This window comes from Rutilus rutilus, assembly GCF_951802725.1.
Source record: "Rutilus rutilus genome assembly, chromosome: 12".
NCBI lineage: Eukaryota > Metazoa > Chordata > Actinopteri > Cypriniformes > Leuciscidae > Rutilus > Rutilus rutilus.
In genome coordinates, this window is record NC_140217.1 from 34,274,235 (window position 1) to 34,293,065 (window position 18,831).

At 36.5% G+C, this 18,831-nt stretch overlaps 1 protein-coding gene across 1 annotated transcript in view; it reads left to right on the forward strand.

Moving 5' to 3' along the window:
• Window positions 1-3,947: 3,947 nt before the first annotated feature.
• Window positions 3,948-18,831, forward strand: part of cfap20dc (CFAP20 domain containing) — a gene marked incomplete at its 5' end in the record, with an annotated part of 28,086 nt that continues 13,202 nt past the window's right edge. Inside the window, 10 exons of the mRNA XM_084425837.1 lie at window positions 3,948-3,968; window positions 4,057-4,146; window positions 4,872-4,965; window positions 5,437-5,509; window positions 5,797-5,911; window positions 6,081-6,234; window positions 9,573-9,710; window positions 11,165-11,344; window positions 11,508-11,621; window positions 12,347-12,478. Coding sequence (XP_084281963.1) covers window positions 3,948-3,968; window positions 4,057-4,146; window positions 4,872-4,965; window positions 5,437-5,509; window positions 5,797-5,911; window positions 6,081-6,234; window positions 9,573-9,710; window positions 11,165-11,344; window positions 11,508-11,621; window positions 12,347-12,478 — 1,111 coding nt within the window. The remainder of the gene's footprint in view (window positions 3,969-4,056; window positions 4,147-4,871; window positions 4,966-5,436; window positions 5,510-5,796; window positions 5,912-6,080; window positions 6,235-9,572; window positions 9,711-11,164; window positions 11,345-11,507; window positions 11,622-12,346; window positions 12,479-18,831) is intronic.

The window sequence follows — 18,831 nt, forward strand, 5'->3', positions numbered from 1 at the left end:
TCCAGAAGTCATAGATCCTCTTCTTAATATCATTAATTCATCTTTGTCACTAGGATATGTACCGAAAACTTTTAAGCTGGCTATTATTAAACCTCATATATTAAAAAAACGCAACTTGATCCAATAGAATTAGTCAATTACAGGCCGATCTCGAATTTACCTTTTCTGTCAAAGATACTAAAAAAAGGCAGTATCCTCACAACTATGTTCCTTTTTAGAAAGAAATGATATCTGCGAGGATTTTCAGTCAGGATTTAGACCGTACCATAGTACTGAGACAGCTCTCATTAGAGTCACAAATGATTTGCGCTTATCATCCGATCGTGGTTGCATCTCTCTATTAGTATTACTGGATCTTAGTGCTTGCATTTGATACCATCGACCACAACATTCTTTTGAATAGACTCGAAAATTATGTTGGCATTTGTGTAATTGCACTAGCATGGTTTAAATCATACTTATCTGACCGTTATCAGTTTGTTGCAGCAAATTAAGAGATGTCATATCGATCAAAAGTTCAATATGGAGTACCACAAGGCTCAGTACTAGGACCGTTGCTGTTCACATGCTACCCTTGGGAGAAATCATTAGGAAGCATGGCATTAGTTTTCACTGTTATGCTGATGATACTAAGCTCTATATTTCTTCGCGCCCCGACGAAACGCACCAATTCACAAAATTAACGGAATGCAAAGCTGATATAAAAAATTCGGATGACTAGTAATTTCCTACTACTTAATTCTGAAAAAAAACAGAGTTTCTAATTATTGGGCAAAAAACCTCTGCACGTATTAACACAGAATACTGTCTAACAATTGATGGCTGCTCTGTCAAGTCTTTGTCGTCGGTTAGGAACCTGGGTGTGCTCTTTGATACCAATCTTTCATTTGAAAGCCACGTTTCTAGCATCTGTAAAACCGCATTCTTCCATCTTAAAAATATATCTAAATTAGTTAGGAACAGTTAGTTCATGCGTTCATGACCTCAAGGATAGGTTATTGTAATGCTCTACTGGGTGGTTGCCCTGCATGCATAATAAACAAAAACGCAGAAACACAGCAGCTAGAGTTCTTACCAGAACCAGGAAGTATGACCATATTAGCCCTGTTCTGTCAACACTGCATTGGATCCCCATTAAACATTGTATACATTTTAAAGTATTGCTGACTACAAACCACTAAATGGTTTAGCTCCCCAGTACTTGAGCGAGCTCTTAACGCATTATAGTCCTTCACGTCTAATGCAATCTCAAAATTCCGGCCAGTTGATAATACCTAGAATATTAAAATCGACTGCTGGCAATAGATCCTTCTCCTATTTAGCACCTAAACTTTGGAACAGTCTTCCTAACATTGTCCAGGAAGCAGACACACTCTGTCAGTTTAAATCTAGACAAAAAACGCATCTCTTTTTACCTGGCATTCATATAGAACATTACATTTCTATTATTCAAATCAGTTAATTGATTATTAGGCTGCATAGATTAGGTCAGCCGGAACCGGGGACACTTCCCATAACACCTGATGTACTCGTTACATCATAAGAAGAATGGCATCTACGCTATAGTCTTTCTGTTTATACTGAGGTTTACTGAAGTCAGCCGGATCCGGGCCGTATCCAGATCAGATGGTGGACCTGCGCCTGGACCCATCCACGATTCCACGACAATTTTCTTCTAGAAACAAACTTTGTTGTATTATTTTCATGTTATCACTGTGAAGCTGCTTTGATACAATCTGTATTGTAAAAAGCGCTATATCAATAAAGGTGACTTGACTTGACATGTTTAACTTGATTCAAAACTGAAACAGTGCAAAATAATGCACCATACAGTGAATGAGATTACTGATGAAAAATTTAGAATGTGCTTGACTAACTGAATCAAATAGACTTCATTTGTTAAAAGGTCATTTTGTACTGAAAATAATATATTAATATTACAACCGATAAAAAACCAAGTTAAATGTTGGCCTTCAGATAACCATAGACACATTTCAGCTTTATCTGAGTATTAAAATCAACCTTACACTGAGTAAATGTAAGCCTCAGTGCTCTCTGGGGGTTGGCCTTTACATTCCTATAGATATTAATATATAGCAATGATAATAATGAACGTTTTCTGCATAGCAGACAGTTCTTCTTGTAACTGCTTATTAAAAATAGCTTAATTAAATGCTAAAGGCATGAATTTGTTAAAAAGGCCAAGTTATTTTTATGGAGTTATTTAAGTTATGAGATTTTTTTTTTATAAAAAAAAAAAAAAGCTTTCTAATCAATATGCAAAACGCACAACAGAATACACAACTCTCATCATTATTTAAACACATCCACACCAAAACAAACTGATAATTCAGTCAGTGCACAATGTTTCATTTACATGCTGAAATAAATTAACATCAGGAACAACATTAATTCTAAGTGCATAAAGGCACTCAATAAAAAATCTTAGTATGAACTCTGCAAATGTATTAAGCCAGAAAAATGATGTAAATGTATGTTTGCATGCATAGGCCTAAATAAGGCTATTCTTATAGGAAATGACAGCTCAGTGGTCACCTATTACCTGTGGGTAATTACAAAAAAAATGGGGTAATAATTTTCAGTATTCAACAGATTGCCTACATTCACAATGAAGTGGCTCTCTTTGTGGTTTTGAATAGTGTTGTTAGCTTATTGATTGTAGGATGTCTATTCAGGTATGTTTCAAGCTGCCATCAAATTACATATTTGACCTTCAGTGACAATGGCCTTAATTTACATTGCTTAGTAATAGACTTATTAAAAACTGTCCAAAATCCAATTTGGGGAGCAGTTTGCAGTTGCTGCATCATTAGTATTGAAATGCATGTAAAGACCCACCATCTGCTCAAAGTTAAACCTTTGTCACACACAAACGCAAGACACGCTTCTCTCTCTAAATTATCATGGATAGGAACCTAACAGATAATATTTCTTTCTTTCTTTCTTTCTTTCTTTTGCACATTACACAATGAATACTAATTCTCTGTTGATGCCAGTCTCCATAGTCACAGGGTAAAATACTGAAAGTTTAATCTCTGACTTACAAAAAACGCATGCATTTGACATTCACCATTCAACAATGATGAATGATTCACAATGCACTTAAAGCAGTAGGTCTAAGGTGTTGCAAGACTTTGGGGTAGATGTTATTTCTAACACATGCAATTGCACTGTCATTCAAACTTCACTAGTCAGCTTTCTGCCTCTACAATATTAAGACATTCTCCATGAGTAAAGAGAGGCATATTCAACATGACATAGAGAATGTTCAGGTAAAATCAAGTTAATTAATATAAATATATAATTGGTGATTGAGGAGATCTCCCCCTTCTATGTAAAGCTCTTTGAGTGCAGAGAAAAGGGCTATATAAATGTAATGAACTAATATAATAATATGGACAATTCATACTAAAACAATGAAATGTATTAATAAAACTACACATAGCAATTATATAAATTGCTTAGAATCTCATTCTATTTCAATTCTATTTCCGGAATTTTCGAATTCACATTACAGGTTTGCATAAATGGAATTTAAAATGCATTCTCTATTTATTCCAGAGTGCCACGGTGACAGCGTCCCGTTGCCATGGAAACGACCTGCCGCTGCACTTGCCTGTGCTGTGTGTGTATTAGCTAATCAGCTAACCAACTTAAGTGTTTTATTATTAAAGCGCTCTAACAGCCTAAATGACTAAACGAACCGAGAATTTTTAACACTGTTTTTCGTTCTGCTGGGTGAATGTGGTTAAAATGTGTTGTGCGCTAGTCTGATAGTTAACGTTACCATTATGAAGGCTACTGCTAGCTGATATTAACGTTAGTTCTATAGAACCGTCATTGTGCTGCAGTGGTTATGAATCAGCTTTTGTTTGTCTCGAAGAGGACATAATAAAGCAACCTTCACAATTCAATCTTTTGTCAGCATGTTTAGGAACGATTATCAGGTAATGTGAGTGGGCACTGAACTGTAGTTCTATGCTGTATTCTGCAATTCTTTTCAATGCTTTTCATTGTGTGTGTGTGTGTGTGTAGGGTGGTCTCACGGTTGACATCTTCAGTGCACAAGGAAAAGATCCTGTGGCAAAATGGAAACTATATGGCAGAAAACCTCCAATAACTAAAGTATGCATGTTTCAGTAATGACATATTTTGCCATAAGGAAAAGAAGAAAATTGAGGTTTTTAACTGGTCATAGAAAATATATAGCCTACAATATTTTTCAATATATTTTTTAGCATCATCATATTTTGCTGTGTTTCATAATCGTTTTATTCTAAATTTAGCATAAAAGCCTACAATATAAGCAATGTAATGATGGCCTCCCATTTTGACAACTTACCTCATAGTAATGGGGGCATGTTGTCACAAGGTCAGGATGTGTTCAAAGAACTTATCTTTTTTTTCCCCTAGGCAATTATATGTAGCCAAGACTCTAAGGCATGTCCATATAAAGAAACTGGCCTTCAAAAATAAACATAAAAAGAAAAGAAAAACCTTGGTATAAATTAATAAAAACCTTATTCAGTGGAGTAAAAAGGGACACACATTCATAGAAACACAGTTTGCATTGCAGAATCTGCCCTGTAAATAATCTCTTGAATTGGATGATGGCTATTATTTTACATTCTCATCTACTTGAAACATACCACGAGTAGCTGCAAAAAGAAGACCTAAAATAATACCATACACAGCGGTATCTGCAAAAAGTCCATGCATTGCTTTTATGTTTTTATATATATATATATATATATATATTGAGATATCGTGGGTACATACAGTAATACTACTGAGGAGGATTATTTGAAGCATCTGTCTTATTATTTATTTCATCTTCTCTTTGTTAACAGGTGTTTGATAAAGAAGTGAAGGGCTTTGTATACAGTCTTGAAGGCAGCAGTCAAACACACAAGATGCAGTTACCTAAGGATAGCAAGATGGCTCGTAAGTGCTGTCAGAATAAATCAGATTTACATTTACATTACATTTCAGATTTACATTGGCACTTACATTTCACATTTTACATTTATAGCTAACGAATGGCTAGCTTTAGGGCTTAGATTAATTTGAAAGATATTCTATTATAGTAAGGCTACTGTTTTTTTAGGTCTACAAAGCTAGATTAATCTTTAAGATTAAAGTTAAACTGTATTCAAACATTCGTAAAAAAAATATACATAATATATTGTTAATATAATATATTGCACCTTTGTTAAAAGTGCCAAATTCTATTTTTGAAGTTTTAGCCCAGATCTGTTTCTGTACTTAAGCATCTTCACAACATTGCTTTCTCATTGCAACAAAAAGATCAGTTTAATAATGCAAAGTGTTCCCGTATTGTCATATAGGGATTGATTATTGTTGAATCACCGATTATATGTGTCTCTTTGTGCGTATCTTTTCTTGTTCCCATAGTTGGTCTGATTCAGAAGTTTCTGATTCTACAGGTCAACATTCCTTTGGGAAAAGACTTTTCCACAGAGTTTCTGTAAGTGTTTCTTTTTTTTAAATTAATTAAAAATGTAGTGTCATTGTTAACAGGTTCATCCGACATCTATCTTCAAGCTACTGAAAACAATCTTGTTGTTGCGCTGCTATGATATAGTTAAAATGCAGGGTTTATTACCATGGAGAGTGAATTAATTCACACTTTCAGGCATGCAGATACCACTCCTACACATTCTTGTTCAAACACACATGAGAAAATGATTAAAGATCTTTCCATCTGCTTCACAGAGCAAGCTATTTAGTCAACTTTGTAATGCTGTCTTCTAGAGTGACTGATGAAGAGCACCTAAAGAGAAGACTCTACTTGTCGACAGTTCATAAAGAGCTCTCAGCGACCCCGTTGCATGCGAGAATACCTCTAACGTGCCTCAAACGAAACACTGTAAGTCCTGATGAACATTATGCGCTGCTGCATTCTCCACGACTATCTGCAAATGAGCAGTCAGATCATTCTGTCTTAGCTCTGTGAGATACTTTGTAACATGACCAAAAAATGACCTGTAAAAAATGTTCTGGAGCTAGTATGATAAGGTACTACTGTCTGTGTGCAGTGGTGTAATCTGTGTATCGATCTGGACTCCCTCACCACTGAGATATTCAGAGGGAAGCGCTTCCTGTCTCTGGATGGCATCATCATCTCCGCCTGCTGTAAGGTTCGCCGCATCTTCACGATGAAGAATGAACCGGCAGACTGCGTAGATGGAGGTTGGGGAAAGCTTTACTTGATGGATACCATTTTGTAGCCCGCTTTTTAAAGTGTTCGTATTATGCTTTTTTTTTTGGATTTTCGACTTTCATTAATGTGTAATGTTGCTGTTTGAGCATGAAAAGTTTGCAAAGTGTGCAAAGTTACAAAGCACAAAGTCACTCCAAAGGGAGCTATTCTTAATATAAGTAAGCACTGTTTCTGAACTCCCTGAAATGCCTCGATTGTAGTCTTCAGTTTTCTTCTGGAAACGCACACGTCACAATATTCCTTATTTAAATAATTGCCGCCCCAGGCATATGCAAAAAAAGTCTTGGTTGAGTTAGTTAGAGGTGTGTTGAAACTCACGGTTATGGTAAGGGACGTGACATTTCCGAAACATACTTGAAGCGCTTGACCAATCACAACACACTGGTCCAGCCAACCAATCGGAGCACATTGTGCATTTGGAAGGAGGGGCTTCATAGAGACAGGAAATCAAGCCTAGCATTGGTTCTGGCAGGTCACGTCAGTCAAGCTCGCATCAGCAGACTCTTAGATGATACACGTCTAACTATAGGAATACAACGACTTGCATCCCTATATAAGGTCCCTTCATTATTATCAGCAGCTTTAATTACCCTATTTACCCTCCTCAATCCCCAGCTCCTCCTCTCGTAAAGACAGGACTTGGCCTTCTGATATTCCTCTTCAAATCAGACTAATTTATAATAATAATTAGTTACATTTATATAGCTCTTTTCTGGGTACTCAAAGCGCTTTACATATGGAAGGGGGGAATCTCCTCAACCACCACCAATGTTCAGCATCCACCTGGATGACATAGCAGCCATACTGCGCCAGAACGCCCACCACACACCCGCTTATTGGTGGAGAGCAGAGAGAGTGATGAAGCCAGTCAGTATATGTGGATGATTAGGAGGCCATGATGATGGACAATGGGCAAATAAAAAAAAAAACATCCTGGGAATTTTTTTTATGACCACAGAGAGTCAGTACCTCAGTTTAACGTTTCATCCGAAGGACCGTGTTTGTTACAGTACAGTGTCCCCATCACTTTACTGGGGTGTTAGGACCCACACAGACCACAGGTTGAGCACCCCCTACTGGCCTCACTAACAGCTCTTCCAGCAGCAACCTGGTTTTCCCAGGAGGTCTCCCATCCAGGTACTGACCAGGCTCAACCCTGCTTAGCTTCAGTGGGCAACCATTCTTAGTCTGTGTCTCCACCAAAGTGTTTTTTCCCCGTGTCTAGCGTATTTTACCAATTGTTTTCAATGGGAGGTTCGCATTTTTAAATAGGCAGGAGCGTAAGGAGGCGCTGAGCGTCTATTTCAATTTTTTTAGCGGTCGCCGAGAGTTGAAGAATGTTCAACTTTGGGTAAAACGCATCGCTCATCACTGACACTGTCACTTTTTACCCAGCCGTCCAGTAACAGTGGAGGAGGGGCGGGACAAATACCACACCGACCAACCGCCACATTCTGCTTGTACAGCGTCAACAGGTGACAACAACAAGCATAATGACGGAAAAAAGAGTCCGAACAAATACTTAACATTGTATCTACATTTTTAAATAGAAACAATACAGAAACAAACTATCTGTGAGATGAGATACTAGTAACACTTCCGTGGATATTCCGTATCATAGCAAGCAAAGCGTCTTTTTGAAAATGCTCTCGAGCACCCACACCTAGGCGTTTTCAGCTGGAGCACCTAGCAGTTTCAGCTGACTAAAAACGCTTTGGTGGACATGCGGCCAAAGGGGGTTATTGCTGCACTTAATTGGTACTTACTGCAGAGTCAAATGACGTCCAGCTCCTCCTCTCTGGAGCTCTAAGGGGGTGGAGGGATAGAGTTGTGGGTAGGGTTAGGGTGTGGTTGGATATTCTAGCTCCACCCATTAGGCCCACATTACATTCGCTAGCTCAGTGGTTCTCAATTCCAGTCCTCGGGACCCCTTGCTCTGCACATTTTGTATGTCTCTCTTATCTGACACACTCAGTTCAGTTCATGGAGTCTCTCCTAATGAGCTGATGATCTGGTTCAGGTGTGTTAAATAAGGGAGACATACAAAATGTGCAGAGCAGCGGGTCCCGAGGACTGGAATTGAGAACCACTGCGTAAGCTCCACGTAAGCTCCAGCCATTTGCCCTGCAGTGCACTCCCTGTTCTTATCTATGGTAGGCTGCATGGATGGTTGGGGAGTTCTTCCCCAGTGCAGAACCACACCACCAAATCGTATGCTAATTGTCAATCATCTTTGACGATAGTGGTCCTCCTGACAGAACTAAACTGAGCGTTACTGACAGACTGGAAAGAGAGGTGCTGCAATACTGTGAAATATGTGAAAAATATGTTTTTTTGAGAAATCAAACTTGAAAACCTATTCTAGGTATTCAGAACCTATCCTACTCCTAACTCCAAAAGACGAAATCAAGACATTGAAAAGGGGCATAATAGGTCCTCTTTAAAGTAAATTGTGTTAAGTGGCACTTTCCATAGGGTAATGGTGTACTATTACTTTAATTAGAGCACAAAGAGCACAAAATCTAATGTTAAATGTAATGTTTAGCATGTGTCTAACATTTTGTTTGCAAACCTGTTGCTGCATGACTTTCCTCCTATTACAAAAAAAAAAGAAAAAAGAAAAATCCATAAACTTCCTCCTACGAAAATAAATCAGTTTCTGCAGCATGGCAAATAAAAAAAAATATCATTACATTTTCTCAAAGATTGCATTATTAACTGCATTTGTTAAGCACACCCATTCAAACCTGTAGGTATAGAGAGGAAAAAATATAATATTTGTGACATTTTTGACATGTATGACAAGCGTTTTTTTTTATTTTTTTTTTTTTATTTATGAGAAATACGTTTAGCAATAACAAAAAAGCAAACTAGTTAGTCACTAGTGAATCATTTAATGTAGGCTATAAATAAATAAATGTTATATATTTAAAATAATTATATTTATTATATGTTATATTAATGCTTAACATTAATGATACAGTCAATGTTAATAATGTAAAAATATTAATTAATACTTATTTTTCACAAAAAAGAAATTAAACTGTATTCATATTCACAACAGTGTTGCAAAAACGGCAAACCTCGCAGAAAATAAAAAAAAGCTTAAATAATGTATTGTTTGACCTTGGTTTAAAGTCTGAAAATTAAGCACCTTTTCACTGACCCTTTCTTGAAAAAGATAAAAAATTCATGAAAAGTGCCAAATGCTTAGCCTTACCTTTTGACATTAAACATCTTTGCAAAATTGCTTTCTCATTGCCTAAAAACATTTACTTTTTGTATTTTACTCTAGGTTTAGGTTTAGAAATAGGAAATGGTCCAAAAGAGGAGATTCCCAGGAACTGTCAGTTTCCTAGTGAAGTTCAGCATGTTGTCCAGCTGGTGAACATGAAGACACTGGGACAGACTGATTTAAAGGGAGGACCTGCGAATTCAGATACTGGTCAGTTCCACATGCAAATACTTCATCTTTCAATGTGATTTCCCTTCTCTGCTTAGTTTCTCTGCATTTCTTTTTGAGTCTTTAACTCAACCGAGTCATAAAATGTTGTGCTTTTCTCCTGTTCTTTGCTAAACAGAAGGTCAGTCCCCTCTGCAAAACTCTCCTGCTATTTGCTGTCTGTTAGTTTGCTGACAAGAGACACCTCTTGCCAAGAGAGCTCTAATCATCTCTCTTTAGTCACATACCTGTCCACTCTGCCAGCCCAGTGAGACCTTCATAGCTGTTCTTAGGGTTTTTATTTATCCAGACATCTGTTAGCCTCACATCACAGTGCCAGACTGCTGTCATCTCACCTTTAGATTCTAGAAAAAGAATCAAATAATGCCCTAGCAAGATATTAACAAGAGGTCAACTGACAAGAGGTGTTAGACTGTAATGAAATCATATAAAAATGTTTCTACATATACAAATTCCGCAATCTCTAGTTCTACATTAATCATTTTTTCCCTGTTTTATAACCTAGCAACAATGTATCAAAACACCGTGGGCCTTGTATGAAACCGTGTAGTTGTGGCTCACAGCTTTGGATCCTGAGCTGGCTGTTATGCTGAAATGACAAATGGCAGTATTTTGTGTTTTGCTGCCAGGTTGCCATGACCTTAACACTGCTTTTTCTTGCAGCGTTGCACTAAATAACAATTGAAAATATGCCAATTCCAAACCAACAGATGGCAAGGGCCTCACAATTACAAGGATTATGAATATGAAAGCAGTCGTATTGTCATAGAGAATGCCGAGATGTTGTTAGTTTAAATACAAACAATATTACATTAACCATTTTAATACATCGTCACTTTGCTTGAATGGCAGATGTTAGAATACTCAGGGGTTAATTTGGGTTGAAACAATCCACCTTTGAATAGAAATTTTGCTTGATTTATTAGAAGTTAAGCAATAACTTTACGTAGACAAGAAGATGCTTTTATTTGATTCTGATTTTATGGTTGATTTTTAGCAGACACATAAGCCTGACACATGGGGTTATAGTCAGAAAAATCAAATTTTTCGATATGGAAAAGTTATTGAACCTTTAGACATAATATTTTAATAATGTAAAAAATAAATAAAAAAATTAAGTATTATATCTGATACATCAGGATTTTATGGCTCATATATTATGATATTATGAGAATTTGGAGCCCATACTCGTGGAGGAAAAAAAAACACCTACATTTTTTATGCTATTTAATATGTTGATATTTATATGGCCAAAAAGTCAAATGAAATTCTCTAAATCAATGTAAATCTCTCTCTCTATATATATGTATTTTATTCTTTTTTTTTTTTTTATCAAAGTATTGATCATGTTGATAATTTAGAGGTCTTAGAAATTTGCCTGGGTTAAGTATATCAGCTAGGATTTGGTAAGCGTTTTGTGCATGTCTGTTTTCTAGAAGAGACAGGTGGCGTCAAGGCATCCATCACAAGGTGTCCTACAACCCAGGATTTCTCCCATATTGCTTTTGGTTCAAAAGTTATCGGACCTCCTCCGCTCACCGCCAGGAAGAGCAGCACATCTGCAAATAGGAAAGAAGAAAGATCCAAGTCTGAACTGAGCCTCAACACACCATTAGGCAAATACATATTTATTTATTTTCTTGACACATAACATCTAAGACCTAGTGAGAGTAATGAAAATTTTACTTCAGAGATTAGATTTTAGTAATGATACATGAGTTGATGTAGTCTGGGGAAAGCAATCATTTTTGTACTATTATATTATGTTTCCAAATATAGGCCGAGCTGAAAATGTTCAGCCACGACCTCCACTTGAAAGGCCGTCCGCTGAGAGAATGGGATCTAGGATACCACAGAGAATCCACAGTGCAAGGAGAGAAAAATACAACACAGGTGACTTTATTTAAGTATATTATATACTGAGCCTGTTGGAGCATTCAAATGTTTGGCGTTGGGACCATTTTTTATTTATTTATGTGTTTTAAATGTGTCTCTTATTCTAACCAAGGCTGCATTTATTTGATCAAATATACAGTAAAAACTTTAATACTGTGAAATATTATTACAATTTAAAGTAACTGTTTTCTGTTTCAAAATATGTCTTCAGTGTCACATGATCCTTCAGAAATCATTCTAAAATGCTGATTTAATTCTCTAGAAACATTTCTTATTATTATCAATCCTGAACACCATGATACATTTTTTCAGGATTCTTTGATGAATATAAAGTTCAAAAGAACAGCATTTATTTGAAATATAAATCGTTTGCAACATTATAAATGTCTTTACTGCCACATTTGATCAAAATAATGTGAACTCACCCCAAACTTTTTTTTTTTTTTTGTAAGATGTTAGGTCACTCAGCTTCAGAATGTCCATATATTTTTGTGGACTTTAAATATTCTTTGTTTAAAAGAGCACTTTTTATGTTTTTCAGTATTGATGTTTTGCATTTGGCAATCAAAATTAGCACTTTTTTTATTTTTAGAAATGTTAATCAGACAGACCGTCCCCAAGTGCTAAGTGTTCTCTTGAATATAATTCCTTGTTGACTTTTGAAGTCTGCTGCTACTACAAAGTCATTGGATTTTATTTTAGTCTCATATGTACTCCCTAAGATAAAGAAGGTGGCAAAATTAGCCTGAACCCAAAGGGACCTGAGCTTCAAGGAAAATTTGCATTATCCTCACTTCAAACTCTGGGCTCTGATTTAACAGTAGAAGATGAATTAACCGATCCAGTTCTGCAAGGTGAGTAATTATGTTCCTTACATGTTACATGTTATAGTAGAGCACCTCTCCTAAACAAGCCACACAACCTCAGTTGTATGGTTTTGGTTAGGAGAGGTGCTCTAAAATGATTCATTTAATTGTTAAGTGATCAGACTTAGAAAATATAGACTTGTAAGCCTTTAAACATCCACATAGCAATCAACCACCCAGAAAACCATAGAAATTAACTAGCAACACCCTGACAATTGCCCAGAACACCCTTAATAACACATTGTTATGCCCAGACACCCATTGTGATGGCAATTTTTGCACAGGAAGGCATCATTCACATTTTCTAAAGGTAGGGTAGGCAATTTCAGAGAGGCTAGCAATAGCTTTGAAAGCATAGATCCCATCCTCTCTTCAGAGCCTCCTTCAAAACAGATGAGACCACTTCTATTATTAATTGCTATCAGGATTTGAAGAGAGTTACACCCAGTATGACAAAAAGTGTTTATGAAATACATTGCCTACCCTAGCTTTAATGCACAGATAATGTACAAATGTAGTTTTACGTTAATACAGCTCCAATTATGGAATAGTTTGTGACCAATTTAGATCAATCTAAATGTAAATTAAACATGTATACAACTACAAAATGTTTCTAAAACTAGATCTGTACATCCATCCTGATCTCTCAGAGTTCAGCTCTACTTGTCTTGAAGTACCAAAGGCCTAGCAAACTAAGCATACCAAATGAGTGATTCTGGAAGCCGCCTTGATGCCAGCACTGAGAACACGAGCAGTTGTTCCACATTAACAATCCTTTCCTGCGGAGTAGGTCTAACTCTAACTTCCCTTTAGCAGAGGAAAGAGAGTTCATTAGTGGTAATGGGACATTAAGTACACTGTGTAGGTCAGAAAGAAGTCTCTGGGGTTCAGGCAAGCTTGCACCGTGGGCAATTAGAAAAGGTGATTACAATATAAGCCTGTTCAAAAACGTGCCAGGAATCGAAATATGCAAAACCCCTTGGAATGGCAAGAGCGAAGGCAACTCTTGAGAGGTGCTCTGTGAGCGTGCATGCTTTAATTAGATGAAATGATACTCTGTGAAGAGCTTAATAGAGCCTTTACATCACTTTATCTGACATGGCCATTATGTTGGCGTTTTCGTATTTCATCTTGTTTAGCTGACAACGTCATTATGATCCATGCATGTAAGCAAAACAAACAACAAAACACAGGCCAGCAACCCATTAGAGCTGAATCTCAGCATCACAGTTGTTTCTCTTAGACAGCAATGAAAATAAATGGAGACAAAAATGGAGTGATGTATCAAAGACCTTAGTGATGAATCATAAGTGTCTGCTAGACCTTCAAATGTGCTCAGAATCTTTGCCAAGATTTCAACTGAAGTCGGATTTCAATGTAAACGTGAACATTTCTCATCAAATTCATACAAAAAACAGATTATTTGAGAATTGAGAATTCAATTTAGATTTTTATATTAATTTTATACCTCTATGTCAACAATTGTCCCATTTGTTTCTATATCTCATAAGGAATCTTAGGAAAAATAAGTTGATAAGTTGTCCTATTACGCTTTTTTACATTTTCAAACTTTTGAGTGTGTAATGTTGCCGTTTGAGCATTAAAAAGGTCTGTAAAGTTACAAAGCACAAAGTCACTCCAAAGGGTGTTATTCGCTATATCGGTAACCCTGTTTCTGAACTTCCTGAAACGCCTCGATTGTAGTCCCGAAGTTGTTGACCAATCACAACACAATGTTCCAGCCAACCAATCAGAGAACACTGTGCTTTTCAGAAGGAGGGGCTTCATAGAGACCGGAACTAAACAGGGCTGCGTTTCCCAAAAGCATCGTAAGCCGAAGTAGATCGTAAAAACGATCGTACGACTGATCTTAATATTACGGTCTGTTTCCCAAAAACATCGTAACTTGAGTAGCACTTGAAAATCATTCGTAGATCTACGAGTGCTCTGGACGTCTGGAGTAATCGTAAATCCCTAAGTGCATCGTAAGAAGACAGAGTTATGAGGTCCCCTGCAGGACAACCGGCAGATTACACCTTTAACTTTATTCAAATGCAATGTGATTATAATATAAGGTTTTCATTGTACTTTGTTGTACACTTTATTACTTTATTATTATAATTTTTTTGTTAAATGAATGTATAAATAAAATAATTAAAAAGGTCAGAAAACAAAACAAAAAATAGAAATAATTTAATCTAATAATTTTAATAAAAATTAAACGAATGAAAAAAAAAAGAAAAAAAAAAAGTGTGATATGCTTCAAAGACTGAGAAAAATAGGAAAAAATCTGACAATGACTTGCTGATATGCACGAAAACCAGCCATGTATTGGGCATTTCTTGGTTGGCCATCATGTGGTCCCATGCCATCTTTGTCCTCCTAGTCCTCCACCACCTCTTCATCTTATTCCTCCCTGTTAAGTAAGGACACTCTCATATGCCCTGACAACAACTACAAACATTCTCAAACTGCTGAGGTGTTGTGGCTGCAGTCTGGACAACAGAAGATGGAGGCTGAGGCCTGGGAGGGTTGTTTGGAGGACTAGGAGATGGTAGGTGCTGGGAGATGGCAGATGAAACTGATGAAGGACCTGACTCAGGCTCAAGCTGTGTTACCCCTACTCCTCCATGGATGTCAATACCACCACAAATGCCATCTGAAGCACTTGTGCCAAGCATTTGACAAGGCCTTTTCTTCCTCTGCTGTGAGAAGGGAGGACTCATTGGGCACCACCTGTTTTATTAAATGTTGTCCTCTGCAGTGCCCTTTTCCTTTTAGCAAAGCTGGCAAAGTCCTGCCACTTCTTCCTGACCTCCTTCCCTGATCTTCTAATGCCACTAGTTGCAGTCAGTTTTCTAGCAAAATCCCAGATTTTCAGTTTTTGTTTATTTGTATGACTTCCCTTAAACCTGCTGAAAATAATGTTTGTATAGCTCTAAAATGACATTAATCTCTTCTTTAAAAAAAAAAGTATTTCTTTGATTTTTTTTGGTTCTGCCATTTTGCTGGTGTAGGTTTGCTGGTAAACACAGGTTTGTGCTTTTGTAGATTATTGGCCTCGTAGAAAATGCACATCAGTTTAAACATTTCAAAATACAAGTGTGTGCTACAATTACGAGCCATTCTACAAGGTGACATTTCAGCACTTGACAAATGGACAGCAACTCTTAAGTAGCACGTAGAACGCGTTCTAGCGCGTTCATGTTAAGTGCATTTTTGGGAAACGCGCGTGAGAGCTAAGATCTTATGAGCTAAGATACATCGTTATCGGGAAACTCAGCCCAGGGGCCTCATTTATAAAACTGTGCGTAGGAACCTTACTAAAAGTGTACGTGCGCCCGAAAGCCAAAAATGGCGTACGCAAAAAAATATTCAGACTTATAAAACCATGCGTACGCCAGAACCTGCGCAGAATTCACTTTATAAATCCCAGTCAGCGGAAGATTGTGTGTACATGCGTCTCCACCCGAAATAACCATATATGGAGCTTACAACGCCTAGTTTTACTATGCAGATCCTCATCTACATATCATTTGCATATGATTATTCATCCACGTGATAACTTAAACGTTATCACGTGGATGAATAATCATATGCAAATGATATAAACGGTACAAGAAACATTACATTAATACAAATCAAATAGTTGTCTATCCTTGCCTTGTTTTTGAATAGCCTACATAAATCAAATAGTGTAAAATACATTTCAGAGAAAGTTTTTCTCAATCTTTTCCACTTGCCGAATTGTATTTTTAATTGATTTATATTTTTAATGGAAACAGATAGGCCTTGGGCATTATTTGCACAAAACTATTTTCTCAGACAATCTGGTATTATCATGATAAGCAATTATCTCTGTGGTTAAAACATTAAAACACGCCACAGGAAAAATGTTCAAAAACAATCGCATCCACAACAAATATTTCTAATGATTGAATTTAAAAAAATGTTGTAACTTCAGTAATGATTTCATGTTTAAGTGTTTAACTCCATTAATTTGAATGGCATATTTAATATAAATGTTTATATCAGAAGTATTTTATTTATTTAAACTGTTATTTGCGTCAGTTTCACTAAACGGCTCAACACGCTCGCTGCCGCGGACATTTAAGAAGGAATGGATATTTGCTTCAAGTGACAGGCTTGGTGATTGAAATTGTATTTGTATAATCTTTCTGTATATGTTTCATTTTCTTTAGATTTTCTGTCTAAAAGTGACCAAAAATACATTTAACTCCAGCTCACCATCGGTGTCGCCAAAGTGCTCCATCTCCAAAACGTTCGTACGCATGGGTCAGAGTTTGCGTACAGGTGCGCAAATTTTCCCGTCAAGTTTTTCTTTATAAATCCCACCTTTTGCGCAGGAACTGGCGTACGCATGTTTTCAGCCCCGTTTTGTGCGTACGCAAGCTTTATAAATGAGGCCCCAGAGCATTACTGCCAGACTAAGAAGAGAAGTACTGCAACAATGTAAAATATGTGAAAAATAATGTTTTTTTGAAAAATCAAGAATGAAAACCTCTTCTAATAGACCCCAAAAAACAAAATCAAGACTTTGAAAATCAAGCATAATAGGTCCTCTTTAAATGAAACAGCCGAGAAGTCTTATGAGCTACAAAAGAGCAACCACTGAGCAATAAAAACATTTATTTGCTGTGATAGGACATTGCATTCATCTAATAGTCCACAAAACATTATGAGAAATGTAGTGTCAACAGTATGACCTGTGCATTTGTGGTGGATGATGATAGTCATCAACCGGAGTAATTTAAAGCGCAAAACAATTTGTTCGGCTTTTCGATGCCCTTTATTTGTCCTTGTCTCTAGGTACGAGAAAGTACAGCTCAGGTTCACAGTTCACAACTTCACCGCGGTTTAGTCAGACTTTTTGCTGCCGTGCATTTTGCTGAAGTAGATCAAAGCTCTGTACACTCACACAGCAAATTCATCACTTGGTCTCTGCGGTGTCTTTTGCTCCCTGCTCTCTGGGTGTCTTCTCTTTGGTATGAGGGCATGCAGACCCCACAGGCACACATCGCCCGTCTGAATTATGATCTTACTGTATCATTGCTCCCTATCTACTAATGATGCTGTTTTTGTGTCAGTGGGAAAGCCAGAATCCCCCCACACACACACTCTCTCCCCTATTCCTGAACCCACACACACACACACACTGGCAAGTTAATACTATTTTCTCTTTATTCTCTTAGGACCGCACATATATTCCTGCCATACACATCTTTAAAATATTATTTTAATGCATCTCCCCCATTTATGTATATTTTAAGGCATAATTAAAGCATAATGCTGCAGTTATAAAATTCAGAACAAATGAAAGAGGTTGGACGTATCCTATAAATTCCTGCTCGCACACAGTTGGCAAGCGTAGTAGAATCTATCTCAATCTTCAAGGTTTCTGGTTCTGCTCTTATTTGCATATGCTCATTAAAATGAACGCAGGCGATGAACATGAGTGCCAGTATAAAAAATGAAAGACGAAGCATTATGTTTAGTAATTAGATCTCCATTATTGATCTTTATAGAGACAGTAAGTCAACGGAAAAAAGAGGAACAAGTAGTAATTGTTTTCTCAACGTTATTACCATTGGTTTCAATTGGCCTTTTTTTACAGAAAGGTTGCACTTATTTTCTGTTAAATATTATTTAACTGTTTAAATAATTTTTCTGTTTCCTCTAACTGTTATTGTCGAAGAAATTGTAAATAAAAAAATTATAATATATACACTGCCTTTCAAGCATCTGGTGTCGGTAAGATTACAAAAATAAAAGTTTATTCTTTAAAAAATATTTTTTTAAATCTTACCGACCCCAAACGCTTGAAAGGCAGTGTATATATAAATTGTATATAAAGTGTATATAATAAAGTTATGCTCTTGTGATTAAATAGCTGCATTTTTCAGCATCATTACAGTCTTCAGTGTCACATGATATTAGAAATCATTCTAATATGCTCAAGAAACATTTCTTATTATCAATGTTGAAAACATTTGTGCTGCCTAGAATTTGTGGAAACTGTTTTTTTGTTGTTGTTGATTTTTTTTTTTTTTTAGGATTCTTTGGTTAGTAGAAAGTTTAAAAGCATTTGTTTGATTTTTTTTAAATGACGTCTTTTCTGTCACTTCTATTCAGTTTAGTTTGTCCTTGCTGAATAAAAGTTTTGAATGTAAGTCTATGTAAAAGTATTAGGACAAATTTGAATGCTTAAAGGATGCAAAATTCACTTTTATATGGTGTTTGCATATAAATGTGTCTTTGCAGTGTGTGGACACAACCACCATACAATGAAAAAAATCCATTCACTCCTTTTTTTTTATCTT